We start from the raw sequence: 13338 nt of genomic DNA, 5'->3' as shown, positions 1-13338 counted from the left end.
TTGAACAGTCGGGGTACGGAGGCTAGAAGAAACAAAGAGAGCAGCATCCCCAGCTGGTTCTGATAGGCTGAGACGGCTGCCTGGAGACAGCGCGAGGCGGAGAGAGGCAGTGTCGGCGCACCAGACGAGTCTCTGCCTTCAGCCAAATTTAACTCGGCCCGTCTGAACAGCTTCAGCACTCCAGGAAGAGTCTTCAAAACCACTGGGTCTAAAGCAAAAAAACCATCAATATGCAACCTCAAGCACCAATAGAAAAAATAAGGAGATCAAAAAGGACCAAGATGCTCTCTGCTAGTTTATCAGCAGCTGTTTGATTCATCTCAGTGGATCAGATGACCCACAGTCCCTCCATCATCCCTGCACAGTCATAGGTCTTTAAACCCTCGCTGTCTGGACACAGATGGTCATTAATCTGTCTCAATTCCACTTCTCTTTTACATTTAATCTCCAGTTTCCCCTCACCTGTTTTAGAGCTTTCAGCATCACATTCACCGGTTACTGTTAGGATTTAAGGGGCAAAATAAACAGAAAGAAAGCTTTTGTTCAGATAAACAGGAAAATCCATATAGGTCCAGGCAATTATTAATAAACAGTATCTTAGTTAGAATTTAAAAAAATATTTCAGATGTATCTGGATGTGACTAACAAAAATGTTGTAGCATGTTACATTGATCTGTAGTAAAATTTAAACTTGTGCTCTAGCCATTGCAGAACGTAAAAAGGACTCTAGAGGGCGCTCATGTGCTTCGATTACAATGAATGTCTGGTAAATATAGAATATTACATCATAACAGTAAACTACAACAATCCTGCTTTAATCTAACAAACTTTCTGCACTGATGGTCTACAGGCGGCAGCTCACCTTAAGTTTACCTTGTAAACAAATTATATAAATGTTAAAAACCTGGGAACAAAAGCCCAAAGACAACCCCTCTGAACCGTGTATGGATCATAAAAACAGAACCTGACTGAGCTGACGTGTTTCGATCACCAAGAGCTGACCTCTGGAGTCTGGGATCTTTCTTTTGTTTATTTAGTCTCAAAACAAAGAAGACAATATGACCAGAGTGTCAGACAAAGATAATCTCCAAGTCAGTCTAATCTGAGACACTGACTGCAAGCAGATGGCACATAAAGACGCATCAAGTCAGGGTGAAACCTGCAAGATGGATCAGCAGAGTGGGGGCTGCGAGATTTGATTCCTAATGGAAATACAAAAGCAGCTTGGATGATCAAACGAGATTTAACAGAAATTCTTTTGCACAGTTTTGATTGATTCAACAGTTTGTGAATAAAAAGACATAAGGGTCTGAATACCGTATAAAGTGTGCATGTGCGGTTTTTATTGTCAGTGACACAGAAACCAACAAAACGCTTACAAGGCTAAACTTTTTATAGCAGTTTAACCTGTTTGAGCCATCTGTAGAGCTTTAAAGGTGCTCATTACAAAGTATGAAATCTCACATGAAAAAGGCTGTCTTGGTGCAGACTGAAGACGTTTGAGGATCGAACGTGGGTCTGCACTCACTGTAAACAAAGCACGGCTGAAACAATGAAAACTACATGGAAGCTCGAGTCACATGACAGGGCAACATTAGTCATGGCCTTATCTGTGTAGGTAAACAAATATGGCAGTCAGACAAGCGTACGATCTCGAAGAAGACATTTGGGTGGAAATAAAAGAGCGAATCTGCTGCTAAATGTGAAAGAAAAGAAAAAGAAGAAAACTGTCAACACATTAACCATTAATAAGAGGATTTTTTGTTAGTTTTATTTGTGACTTTGCATCAACTACATTTAAAATAAAACTGCTACGCCATAAAACATTTTAATTCTGAACAAGCATCCAGTCCACCCCCCACCCCTCTTGAGATGAGCTGCACTCTTTGCTCCATCTCTCCCATCCACTGATGAGTTGCCCTCCACCCCCACACAGCGTGTTCTATTTCGGCACAGTCACCAGCCGGTCGCGTCCTCCTTCTTACAGAACAAAACATCACCCTCCCTGCGGAACACCGTATCCTGGCTCGTCTGAAGCAGGCGTGCATGTTATACAGCGTAGCAGAAAACTGGTGTGCATGTGGCTGTGCACGTGCTGAGATTTCCTCATCCTTATTTACAACCTTAAAGCAACAACAATGACGCGTTTGAGTCCTGACTGGTTTTATTCCGGAAGGAGGCGCAAACAAAACAGATTTAGGATGAACATTTTCTTTTCCTTCAAACTCAAACTGAGCAGAAATGCAGAAAATCTGAAACTCACATGTGTTCTTGTGAGGGACAGGGGTTCTGTCCTATCTCCATGGACTCGTTGGCTCCCATCATCAACTGGCTCTCCTACCCCTGCCCCCCCTGCCTCCTCCTGCTCTCCACCATCCACCTGATACCCCCAAAGCTCTCTCCCTCCTCTGACTCACAGCGTGGCCTCCCGTGTCCGAGGAGGTGAACTCACTGTGGTGCACTGCAGAGGATGAGCTGCTCGCATCAGGAGCAAAACACCGGGATGATTAAGAGCTCTTCACTTTATGCACAGCATCCTCAGTCCTCTGCCCCTGAGCACGCCGAGAGCGTTCCTGCTTCCCATCTGGCGATGAAATAATCCAGGTGGGATTAAAGCTCCAGCAGCGCAATAGCGAGGAAATAATCCAAAGCGAAAAGAAAAAAATCCAGCTTTCTTGTTGTCTTGCATGTGTGTCTGAGGTGTCTCTTTTCTGTTTGGCTTCTGAAATCGCTGAGCTGGGTTGCCTCCTCCCCCATCTTTCCCATCACTCTCTCCCCTGACATCAGACTCCTGTGCCTTTAAAAAGACAGCTTCTTTCCTCTGTCTGCAGGGGAGCCGAACAATGGTAGACCCCTAAAACCCCCATGACTAAACAGGCGAATTCCCTTTCACCTTGTCAGTCCCACTTTTCCTCTATCCCACAGCACATGCGAAGTGAACTTGTTATTTCTTGCCTGAAACACCCCTTTTAATCCTATGCCCTCTGTAGGAAGAAAAAAATCACACTTTGCCTCCATTTTTACACAATGGAACCTTCCAACCCTCAGTTTAGCCAACCAGAGAGATGTCTGAGGTAAACAATAGACTATGAAAACAATGCATGCTTTCCAACTTTGACCACATTACATTTTATTTTCTTTAAGCAACCTGCAATAATGTTTTACCAAAAGATATATGAAAGAGGAAATCTAATTTAAAAAAAACATTTCTTGAAAAAAATGCATCACTTGTAGCATTTCATGGACGAGATTTCGACCGGGATTATCTAACGTTGAGAAATGATGGATGGATAGATGGATGATGGTTTACGTAATCTTGTTTTGTGAAACCTTGAGCTGCATCGGAGACCCCGAGGAGTCAGGCCTGGGCTTGTTCAGTCATCTGTGTGTGACCGATTCAAAGAGCGTGTCCTCTGGGATGGAAATACTACACATTTGACATTGATTTAAAGAGCGATGAAAGAGAGGGGGCTTGGAAATATGAGAAGAATAAATCTATTGTACTCTCATGGGAAAGTGGGGAAATGAGGACTCTTTACAATAACTTCAGTCTGCGGACGCATAAAGTTGATGTGTTGAAGTATCGGGTGTCGTGCTTCAGCCTGTGAGGACAAAAGAAAAGACAAAAACGCTCCAGTTTCTCTGCACATCCTGGAACACTAAACCAGGTGTTTAGGTTCAAGCCAAACGGCACATGTGCTGTGCACAACAGCACAGGGGCAGCTGTGGCTGAGTGGTTAGAGCGATGGCCCTCCAATGGGAGAGTTTGGGGTTCGATTCCACCAGCAGTCACATGTTTACTTCCCTCTGAAGCACACATGGTGCACATTCTATTCAACCTCTTCTTGACTGCCTGGCTGACATCAGGGACTGGATGTCTTTAAAAATGTCTTAAGTTTTAATGAGAAGAAGACTGAAGTCATGTTGTTTCCTCCTAACGGAACGATCAAGAACCACTGCATCGACCTCTCCTCTCTAGCCCCGTTACAGTCACTAATCTGGGAGGGATAATGGACTCTTCCATAAAACTTAACAGTCATGTAAACACAGTTGTTAAATCCTGTTTTGTTTTTTCAGCTGAAGTGACTGTCTAAACTGAAGCCCATATGTCCAAAGGTAACCTTGAAACTATAATACATGCGTTCATAACATCCAGGCTCGATTACTGCAATGCACTTCTTTTTGGAATCCACTGCACGATTACAACTGGTCCAAAATGCTACAGACCAATTTTGAACCGGTACAGGCAAAAGAGAGCACATTACACCAGTTTTGGCCTCCCTGCACTGGCTCCCAGTTCACTTTGTAATTCAGTTCAAAATCCTTCTGTATGTTTTTAAATCTCTGAACAGTTCTGACCCCGCTTATCTCACTGATCTGCTGCAGCCATATGTCCCACAGTGCTCTCTGAGGTCAACAGATCAGATGCTTCTATTGGTTCCAGGAACTAGAGCTGTCATTTCTAACCCGGACCTGAAGCCCAACCCGGCCTGGCCAGACCCGAATTTCAGACCTGTCATTACTGTTAGTTCATTGGATCAGGTGGTGTTCGGAAATGATGGCTACTGACTGGGGCCGGGTTGGGTTGGATTTTTTTGGGCCCGAATGCAACTCTACCAGGAACCCATCTTAAGCTCAGAGGTGACAGGGCCTTCTCTGGTGCAGGTCCAAGTCTGTAGAATGGGTTACCACTACATGTCATGCAGGCTCCCTTGCTTACTGTTTTTACGTCTCACTTAAAAACCCACTTTTATTCCCTGGCTTTTGACACTGCTTTTTTTTAACCTGTCTGTATTCAACAATGTTAGCCATTTAGTTATTATTTTTTCCATTCTGATCTATGTATTTTTATGCTATGTGCTTTATTTGTTTGTTTCTGCGGTACAGCACTTTGGTAGGCCTTGTTGCTGTTTTAAGTGCATTATAAATAAAGTGGCACGGTATGGTATGGTATGGTATGGTACGGTACGGTACGGTATGGTATGGTATGGTATGGTATGGTGAGGTGTCCCTGGGCAAGACGCTGAACCCTTTAATGCCTCTGATGTGTGTCCCATCAGTGTATGAATGTAGTCTAAAGCACTGATGAATCTCTTTTGATTTGTTCAATTAGCTTTTAGTAGAGTGTAGAGTGAAGTAGTGTAGAGTGAAGTAGTAGAGTGTAGAGTGTAGTAGTAGAGTGTAGAGTGTAGTAGTAAAGTGTAGAGTGTAGTAGTAGAGTGTAGTAGTAGAGTGTAGAGTCTAGTAGTAGAGTGTAGTAGTAGTGTAGTAGTAGAGTGTAGTAGTAGAGTGTAGTAATAGAGTGTAGAGTGTAGTATTAGAGTGTAGAGTGTAGTAGTAGAGTGTAGTAGTAGTGTAGTAGTAGAGTGTAGAGTGTAGTAGTAGAGTGTAGTAGTAGAGTGTAGAGTGTAGTAGTAGAGTGTAGAGTGTAGTAGTAGAGTGCAGTAGTAGTAGAGTGTAGTAGTAGAGTGTAGAGTGTAGTAGTAGAGTGTAGTAGCAGAGTGTATTAGTAGAGTGTAGTAGTAGAGTGTAGAGTGTAGTAGTAGAGTGTAGTAGTAGTAGTAGAGAATGTAGTAGAGTGTAGAGTGTAGTAGTAGAGTATAGTTTAGTGAAATGAAGGCACAGATTGTGTTGTAAAGTGCTTTGAGTATCTTGACTAGATAGAAAGGTGCTATATAAGTACAGTCTATTTACCATTTACATTTGGGTAAAGAGATTGGATGAAATCTATTAACTGATATCCACCCTGATGCCGTTATAGAGTCCTGGACTGGCTCATGACTTGAGGCAACCAGTAAAACTGCAGCCTCATTTAACACTCAGATCCAGCTGAAGAACAAATAATGATTGCTGATGCCTGTTAGATCCCCTCCCCCCACCACCACCACCACACACACAGACACGCACACACAAACATACACGCGCACGCCATTGATGCTCACGTATGTAGGACACAGAAACCTTTACAATATTTGTTCCAGTAAGTTCAGAATCTACCGAATGACTGTTAAAAGGCATCTTCTTCTAGCTGCAGATTTAACTGAGGCAGTGCACCTCAGCTTCAACTGCAGAAGAGGAACAAATAAAAAATTTAACAAGCTCAGGCAGTGGAAATTATGGGAGTGACAATGTTATATATATATATATATATATATTTTTTTTTTTTTTTTTTTTTTTCCTGAAAGATTCATAACAACACTTTGAATCCAAGCCTATTCAAGGGATTTGCCTCTAAGTAAAATGTTAAAATACAAAATAATTTATTTCTGTCAAGGAAGTAAATTGAAACTTATTTATTACAGTAATTACTAAAGAAAATTAAATATGTTTCTCTACTTATAAAACAAAGGAAGCAGATTTGCAGCACTTGTAAATACTGACAACAGATGATTTTACAAATAAATAAATAAACCCATATTTTATTCTCAATGGAACATAGTAAACATATCAACCATTAAAACTAAGAAATTGCTCATTTGTGGAGAAAAAAATTAATGTAATTTTGAATTTTATGGCTGGACCACATCTAAAGGTTGGGATATAACCATGTTTATTACTGTGGTTATCCCCTCTTCTTTTAACAGTCTGTAATGTAATGTCTGTAAGAGTCTAGGAACTGAGGAGTCCAGTTGTTGGAGTTTTTGGTGGGAATGTGTTCCCATTCTTGCCTGATGAAGGATTCAAGCTGTTCACCAGTCTTGGAGTTTTACTGGATTTTTAGGTGGATGGGGGAACATGTTCTAAATCTTATAGAACGATACATTTATGATACGATAGATCGATACGTTTATGATACAATACGATAGATCGATACGGTACGATTCGATAGATTGATAACAGTAGGATACGATAGATTGATACAGTACAATACGATAGATCGATACGGTATGATACGACAGAACGATACGATAGATCGATACGGTACAATACGATAGATCGATATGGTACGATAGATCGATACGTTTACGGTACGATATATCGATACGGTACGATGGATCGATACCGACTGACCGTTTTAATGCACTGGTCCCTGAGGGCCTGTAGATCAAGACCATCAAATATTGACTTTCAACCTTGTTTGTTAAGAACAGATATTTCTCCAGATTATTGAAACCTTTTGATGTTATGATTGTAGATGATGGGATAGTCAAAGCTTTCTTAATACGGACTTGTTGCCAAATGCTCCTCCAGCTGCATCTTATTTGTACCACTTAACTTTACGCTTTCCATCCCAATTTTTTTAGATGTGTTATTGCCATAAAATTCAAAATTACCTTTTTTTTCTCCAAAAACTAGATACAGTTTCTTATTTTCAAATTTACATCTTTACAATGTTCCATTACTAACAAAATATGGGTAAATGAGATTTGCAACGCATTACATTTTGTTTTTAATTTACATTTTACACAAAGTCCCCGCTTTTCCTGAAGTGAAATTGTACTAAAAATGTGATTTTAAAACTAAAAGTCAAAAATAAACATGCACAGAAAAGTGTTCAGGTGGTAGATTTTTGGAAACATCATAATTAACCACTGTGGGGCACGAACTCCAAATTTAGAGGGCAGATCTGTAAAATGGCTCGAAGTGTTGCGAGTTGGAAACACTCGAATGCATTTGTGTGTATCAAACCACACCTCGGTAAGTTGGCAGCTTTTCAAATAAAGATTTTTTTTCTGTAAAGGATCTTGATTAAGATGATGATCACTAATGGTTGACCTGCTCCTCTGAACCACAGGTTCAAGAGCTGCACGGGATTTTTTTAAGGCCAAAAAAAGCTGCTCTCCTGTCATAACGAGTCAATAATGAGATACATTTCCTGATTCCACGTTTAGAGTAAAGTTTTTTACAAAAGAAACAGATACTTTCTAGAACTCCTCAGTATATCATGAAGTGATTAATTATCCTAATCACTTGTGCTGCAACATACACACAAGATAATGGTGAGAACTTGTTTGTAAGAAAGAGAATAAAAATGTTTTCTGTGTAAAAGCAGCTCACTCTTCCTGTTCGACCATGCATTTCTAAAGTACAAATTGCATTTTGAAACACTGGAAATTAAATAATAAAGTAAGATAATTGGATTTTGCTAAGTTATTTATCCAGAGTAAGCAGGTTGTTTTTTATTCACATAAATATGTAATTTCAATCTAATTTACTCGGTGAACCGCTCAGGAAAATTAAGATCATTAATCCAGCTGAATTATAAAAAGAATGTGTGATAGCTCTGCAGAAAAAATCTCACTGCTTTATTAGTAATTAAAATCACTTTTTCAACTGCTCCCTTCAGTCTCATCCTGATGAATTAAATTTAATTAATGCAAACCTACACGTCTGCCATTACAGCTGCTGTTTGCTACTGAGAAAACCTGTGACATCCAGTTAGAGTGATAAGACCCAGTTTCTGAGCTAAAACTGCTTCTCTTCAGGCCTCTCAGATATCATAAATAATAAAACGTTATGCTAGACTGCAACCATCAAAATTCTGGTCTTATCTTGAGCTGTGTACTTACAAAGCAGAAAAAATTACTCAGTTATTTTCACATTTAAAAAGCTTTTAGCTTTTTTTTTTCCCATTTTAGCAATAGTGTTTATGGAGATACATGAACTCTGTTCTGTTACCCTGTTTTCAATCAGGTATGCACCAGGTGGCTGCAGCTTTCAGACTTCAGGGCACACACACGCACACACAAGTTTGTCTTTCTATCTTTACAGGGACTTTGCATTGACTTCCATTCATTTTTCATTCATTTCTATAGCCTAATCCTGACCCTTGCCCTAAACCTAACCCATCCTCAATTCATACCTTAGTTGTAAACCTAACCCCTAACCCACTAATGGCACTTCATCTTATGGTGCCCGGCCTTTGGGCCCCACAAGGAGCAGTTGGTCCTCACAGTGTAGTATGTGTTGGAAAAATGGGCCTTAGAGAGAGAGAGAGAGAAGGGCAGTACAATGTGCAGCAACCCCACCTGCTGGTTGAAAACGAACATTGCACCATAATACTGAAACAAGTGGCTGAGTCATTCTGTCAGACCAGGGGTCTGCAACCTTTACAATCAAAAGAACCAAATTTACGCCTTCGTTCACTGAATTAAAAGTGTTCAGAGCTGCAACAACCTGCTACAACTGTGATTATGAACTGGTAGCCCATGGGCCACTTTAGGCTTGGTGGAGGGGGGCTTTTGTTTGGTCAGTAGGTAGGGGTGACATTAAAAGCTCAAAATATATAATGATTGTTGTTACATTTATTCATATTTTTACAATTTAAGACAAACAAAAAGACCAGATTCTTGTAAAGAGTGGGGAGGGGGGTGTAGTTTTATATATATATATATATATATATATATATATATATATATATATATATATATATATATATATATATATAATAAAACTATGCAGATCTATGTTATTTTCTTTAATTGTAGAAAAAAGTAAGCATAGAAGTAAAGCATAAAGTTACAGTGAGTACGTTTTACTTCTTGTACTAGTTACAGTATTTACATATTTGCTAAAGAAATGACAGGAAAAGTGCTAAAACTAGTCTTTTGTTGTTGTTGTTGTTATAACAACCAATAAAATTTAGTGAGCCGCATGTTGCAGACCCCTGTGTTAGAAAAACTGCTCAAAGCTGAGAGGCTACAGAGAAAAGGGTTGCATTTAAACAGCTATGAGTATTCACACATTTATTTCTATATAAATCATGAGTTCAGACAAAAAACATGTAATGTTTCAGGGTGCAGTAGTTCATCTTTAGAAAGAACATTATGACATTTCATAAGCACAGGAACTAAAAACAATGGAAAAAAGTGCATGTGTCTGTAAATGTATGAAAAAGCTATATATTTCCAAGCAGTTCAATTAAATATGTCTTATTTATTAATATTAAATGTGAACGTTGATAAAAGTGTACCAATACAACTCTCTGCCTCAGATTCATTTGTGTAAAAGTACACACTGAATCAGTTTAAAGTTTGTTTAAAGTCCGTGAGTGTGCCAGATGTCAATTTAATGCTGTCGTTCCATCTGAGCCGCGGAGATTAGAAGATAAAGACTTGGCTAATTTTCATGAAGCTGGCTTAAAGGCACTTGGGCCACCAGTGGACCAATTCCCTCAGACCTAAATGCGAACATGTCACACATTTTTTGACACCGAACCGAACAGTAAACCAATAAAATGACAAAGAGAAGTTTGTACCTTAAAGGGACTTGGCAAAGTGTAGAGGCAGGGAAGAGGTTCTCACAAAGTTCAGAAGGAGAAGGAGGAGGAGGAAAGGAGGGAGATGCAGGTGGGGTTGGTAGGGCTTCTAGGGGTTTTAAGACAGGTAGTTCTGTGGTGTCGTGGAGGTGAGGACCAGAAAGCAGGAGGTGTTCATTGAAAGGAGATGCGGGTGAAGCAGGAACAGGGCGACCTTTCTCTGCCTGCTCAGCGAGGAGGGATCTGCAGGGGAGGGAACACAAGACATCAACAGAAAAACCCAAAACAAGTCGGATAACTAGCAATTTGGAGGACGCACCACGTTCTGTGTCATGTTCCTGTTCAAAAGAACCTTTGAAGTAAGCTCACCTGAGAGCAGAGATAAACGGCACCCTCAGCTCTGTGTTATCATCCAAACCGAGTAGCAATTTTAAAAATAAAAAGCTCGCTTCAACCATCTTAAAAACACCCCGAAACAGAAAATGTAACTCCTCTCATCAGCTGTTCTACAGGATCGTCCATGCTTGCAGAGAAGCAGCCTGTTTGATGGAGTTGAACCCTGTCATCGTTGGCCAGCTGGTGGAGTGGATTTAACCCTGATCCACGCTGGTCTTATCACAAGTGGTAGGCTCACTAATCTGACAGGCAACGCTATGGACGCCCGTGCAGCTGTTCCTCACTTGGGGAATGCCTCCTGTTTAGCTCTAAAAATATCCCAGAAGCTTCTTCAGCAAACGAGAACTTCACAAAACTGCCATCATGTCTACGGTTAACGGCTGAACTGAATCTCAACCATCCTTTGAGTTCATTTCAGGCTGAAGCAAAACAAACAGTAACAGCAAAACTTCATTACATCCACTGAGATTGTGTGTTCTTCTACAGGACTTTATTATTATTATTATTATTATTATTAATAACCTTTATTTAACCAGGCAAATCCCATTGAGATCACAGATCTCTTTCGCAAAGGAGGCCTGAAGGCAGCCAAACATGTTTTTGGTCTGTGGGAGGAAACCGGAGTACCTGGAGAAAACCCACGCAAGCATGAGAAGAACATGCAAACTCCACACAGAAAGACATAAGGTCCAAATGGGAATTGAACCCAGGACCTTCTTGCAGTGAGGCAACAGTGCTAACCACTGAACCATTGTGCTGCCTACGGGACTTTCACTTTGGACATCTGAACACTGTTTTTCCTGACATTTGATCAGGACAGTTCTGATGTTGTTGTTTTTTTAAGCTGTTCTTCCTGGAAAATAAATATCTAACAATTTCGCAAAAACTTTTTATTGGGTATTATTCTTTTTAACCAGCTTAGCTGTCATGCAAAAACGGGAACAAACTCTCGGGGATTGTTAGGATGTGCAGCAAAACTGCTGGCATAGCCCTACAGAACCTCACTGACCTACGCAAGGCGAGGTCAGTGAACAAGGCCAGGCTGATTCTGGCAGATCCCGATCACCCACTCCATGGTGAGTTCAGGTTGCTTCCATTTGGACGCAGGTATCTGCTGCCCACATGTAGAATGAACAGAGGGAACAACTCATTCATCCCTGTAGCGATCAGGCTTCTCAACAAACAATGACAATTTCTGTTCTGTTATTTTAATGTCTTAGTGTTTTGTCTAGTACGGATGTTTTGTGTGACTACTGACTGTGAAACAAATTGCCCCTTGGGGATAATAAAGATTCTTGAACTTGAACTAGCTCATTAGCAGTAAAGTTACTCATCGCAAACTATGATATTAAACATAAAAATGGTGATCCTGAACAAAGGGTTCAGTTTAAAAGAGTTCACTCCAGTATTTTTAAATATATATATTGATGTGCAATTCTGAAATGCACATCCACATGATGCAAACAGACATTTTTATTTACATACATTACTCAACAAATTTGAGTATAAATGTGTACCAATACACCGCAATTGTCTGACTTCTCAATACCAAATGGCCCTTTCATAAATGTCACAATTGTTCACAATACTGTGCATTCACTATGAATGTAAAAAAAGTGTGAACTTTTATCTTTTACTTCATCGTATTTTTTTATTGACTGGCCTTCCTTTAAAGTTTTGTTTTATGTGACTTTATCAGTCTGTTTGCTGTTATCATCTGCTACATTTCAGTCTAGTTGTAGATCAGACTTTGACTGGTCTCAGTTAAACAACTTTTTCTTTATTCAAGTCATTTTGTTGCAAACTTGCATTTGTGCTCGGTATCAGTTTTCCGTTGCATGAACGAGTTCAGTTCCGCCTTCGTCAGACGGACAGACACATCAGACTCTAGAGCTCATTGTTGAATCAGTGACTGCAGGTCCTGTGGCTGCAAAACAAACCTAAATCATCACCCCTCTTCCACCGTGCTTGACAGTTGGTATGAAGTGTTTGTGTCTGGGTTTTGCCAAATGTGATCGTTAGCTCACACTAGCTGCTGCTTTTAAAAATAGACAGAAACTGCTCTGAAAAGTTTTTTGTTTTTTTTAAATGCTAGCACTATCTGAAAATAAGAGTACCCGTACACACAGGCCAATGACGAAATGTGGGGCATGTTCACTGATTATTAGTGTTCTTTTTTTGTGAAGACAGTCAGCTGACCCACTCAAGGTAACAGCTGAAGATTTTCAGCATAGCTCAGACGCGATGCGCATAAAGTCACAGAAGCTTTATCGTAACAAAAATAATTACAACAAATTAAACAGTGCGTGTGCGCCAGGAGGCCGTCCAATACAGATTTTTATTGTTCATCTGTACTCTGGCACATCATGAACGCCTCACGAGAACACGGATAATAAATCTTCTTTACAGCATCATAGAGATGTATCTATCCTCATCTTTGTAATTCAGGATCACTACACAGATTAGACATGGCTTGTGCTGGATTAAAGCCATGTTAGTACACTTTTTAAATATGTAATCTAAAGGAAACATCAGAACGCAAGGTGCTTTGTGTCAAGCAAACACCTGTAACCAAAACCAAGGGCCAAGGGGAACAACGATCCTCGCACACTCTAAAACGCTCTTTAATAAAAAAACACTGTCTACCATGTTTCAGACACATATTTAATTTGTATACACTTGTGCTCGCAAAAGCAAATTTACATAGAGTCACCATGACAACTGCTCTACAGCACAGTGTGGAT

At 40.1% G+C, this 13338-nt stretch overlaps 1 protein-coding gene across 8 annotated transcripts in view; it reads right to left on the bottom strand.

Annotated features, from left to right (window-relative positions):
* Positions 1-13338, bottom strand: part of tacc2 (transforming, acidic coiled-coil containing protein 2) — a 77793-nt gene that overhangs the window by 32064 nt on the left and 32391 nt on the right. For 5 of the 8 annotated variants that reach the window (XM_037678337.1, XM_037678345.1, XM_037678353.1 and 2 more), the window contains one exon: positions 10199-10441. The exons of 1 other annotated variant lie outside the window; for it this stretch is intronic. In XM_037678337.1, the coding sequence (XP_037534265.1) occupies positions 10199-10441 (243 nt within the window). Of the gene's footprint in view, positions 1-2263; positions 2434-10198; positions 10442-10567; positions 10701-13338 lie in introns of those variants that run through there. 2 more of the 8 variants (XM_037678382.1, XM_037678389.1) reach the window with 2 other exon arrangements.

This window comes from Nematolebias whitei, chromosome 1, assembly GCF_014905685.2.
Source record: "Nematolebias whitei isolate Nwh7 chromosome 1, NemWhi1, whole genome shotgun sequence".
Lineage (NCBI taxonomy): Eukaryota > Metazoa > Chordata > Actinopteri > Cyprinodontiformes > Rivulidae > Nematolebias > Nematolebias whitei.
The sequence above is the reverse complement of the archived record's forward strand: the minus strand, read 5'-3'. Positions and strand labels throughout refer to the sequence as shown.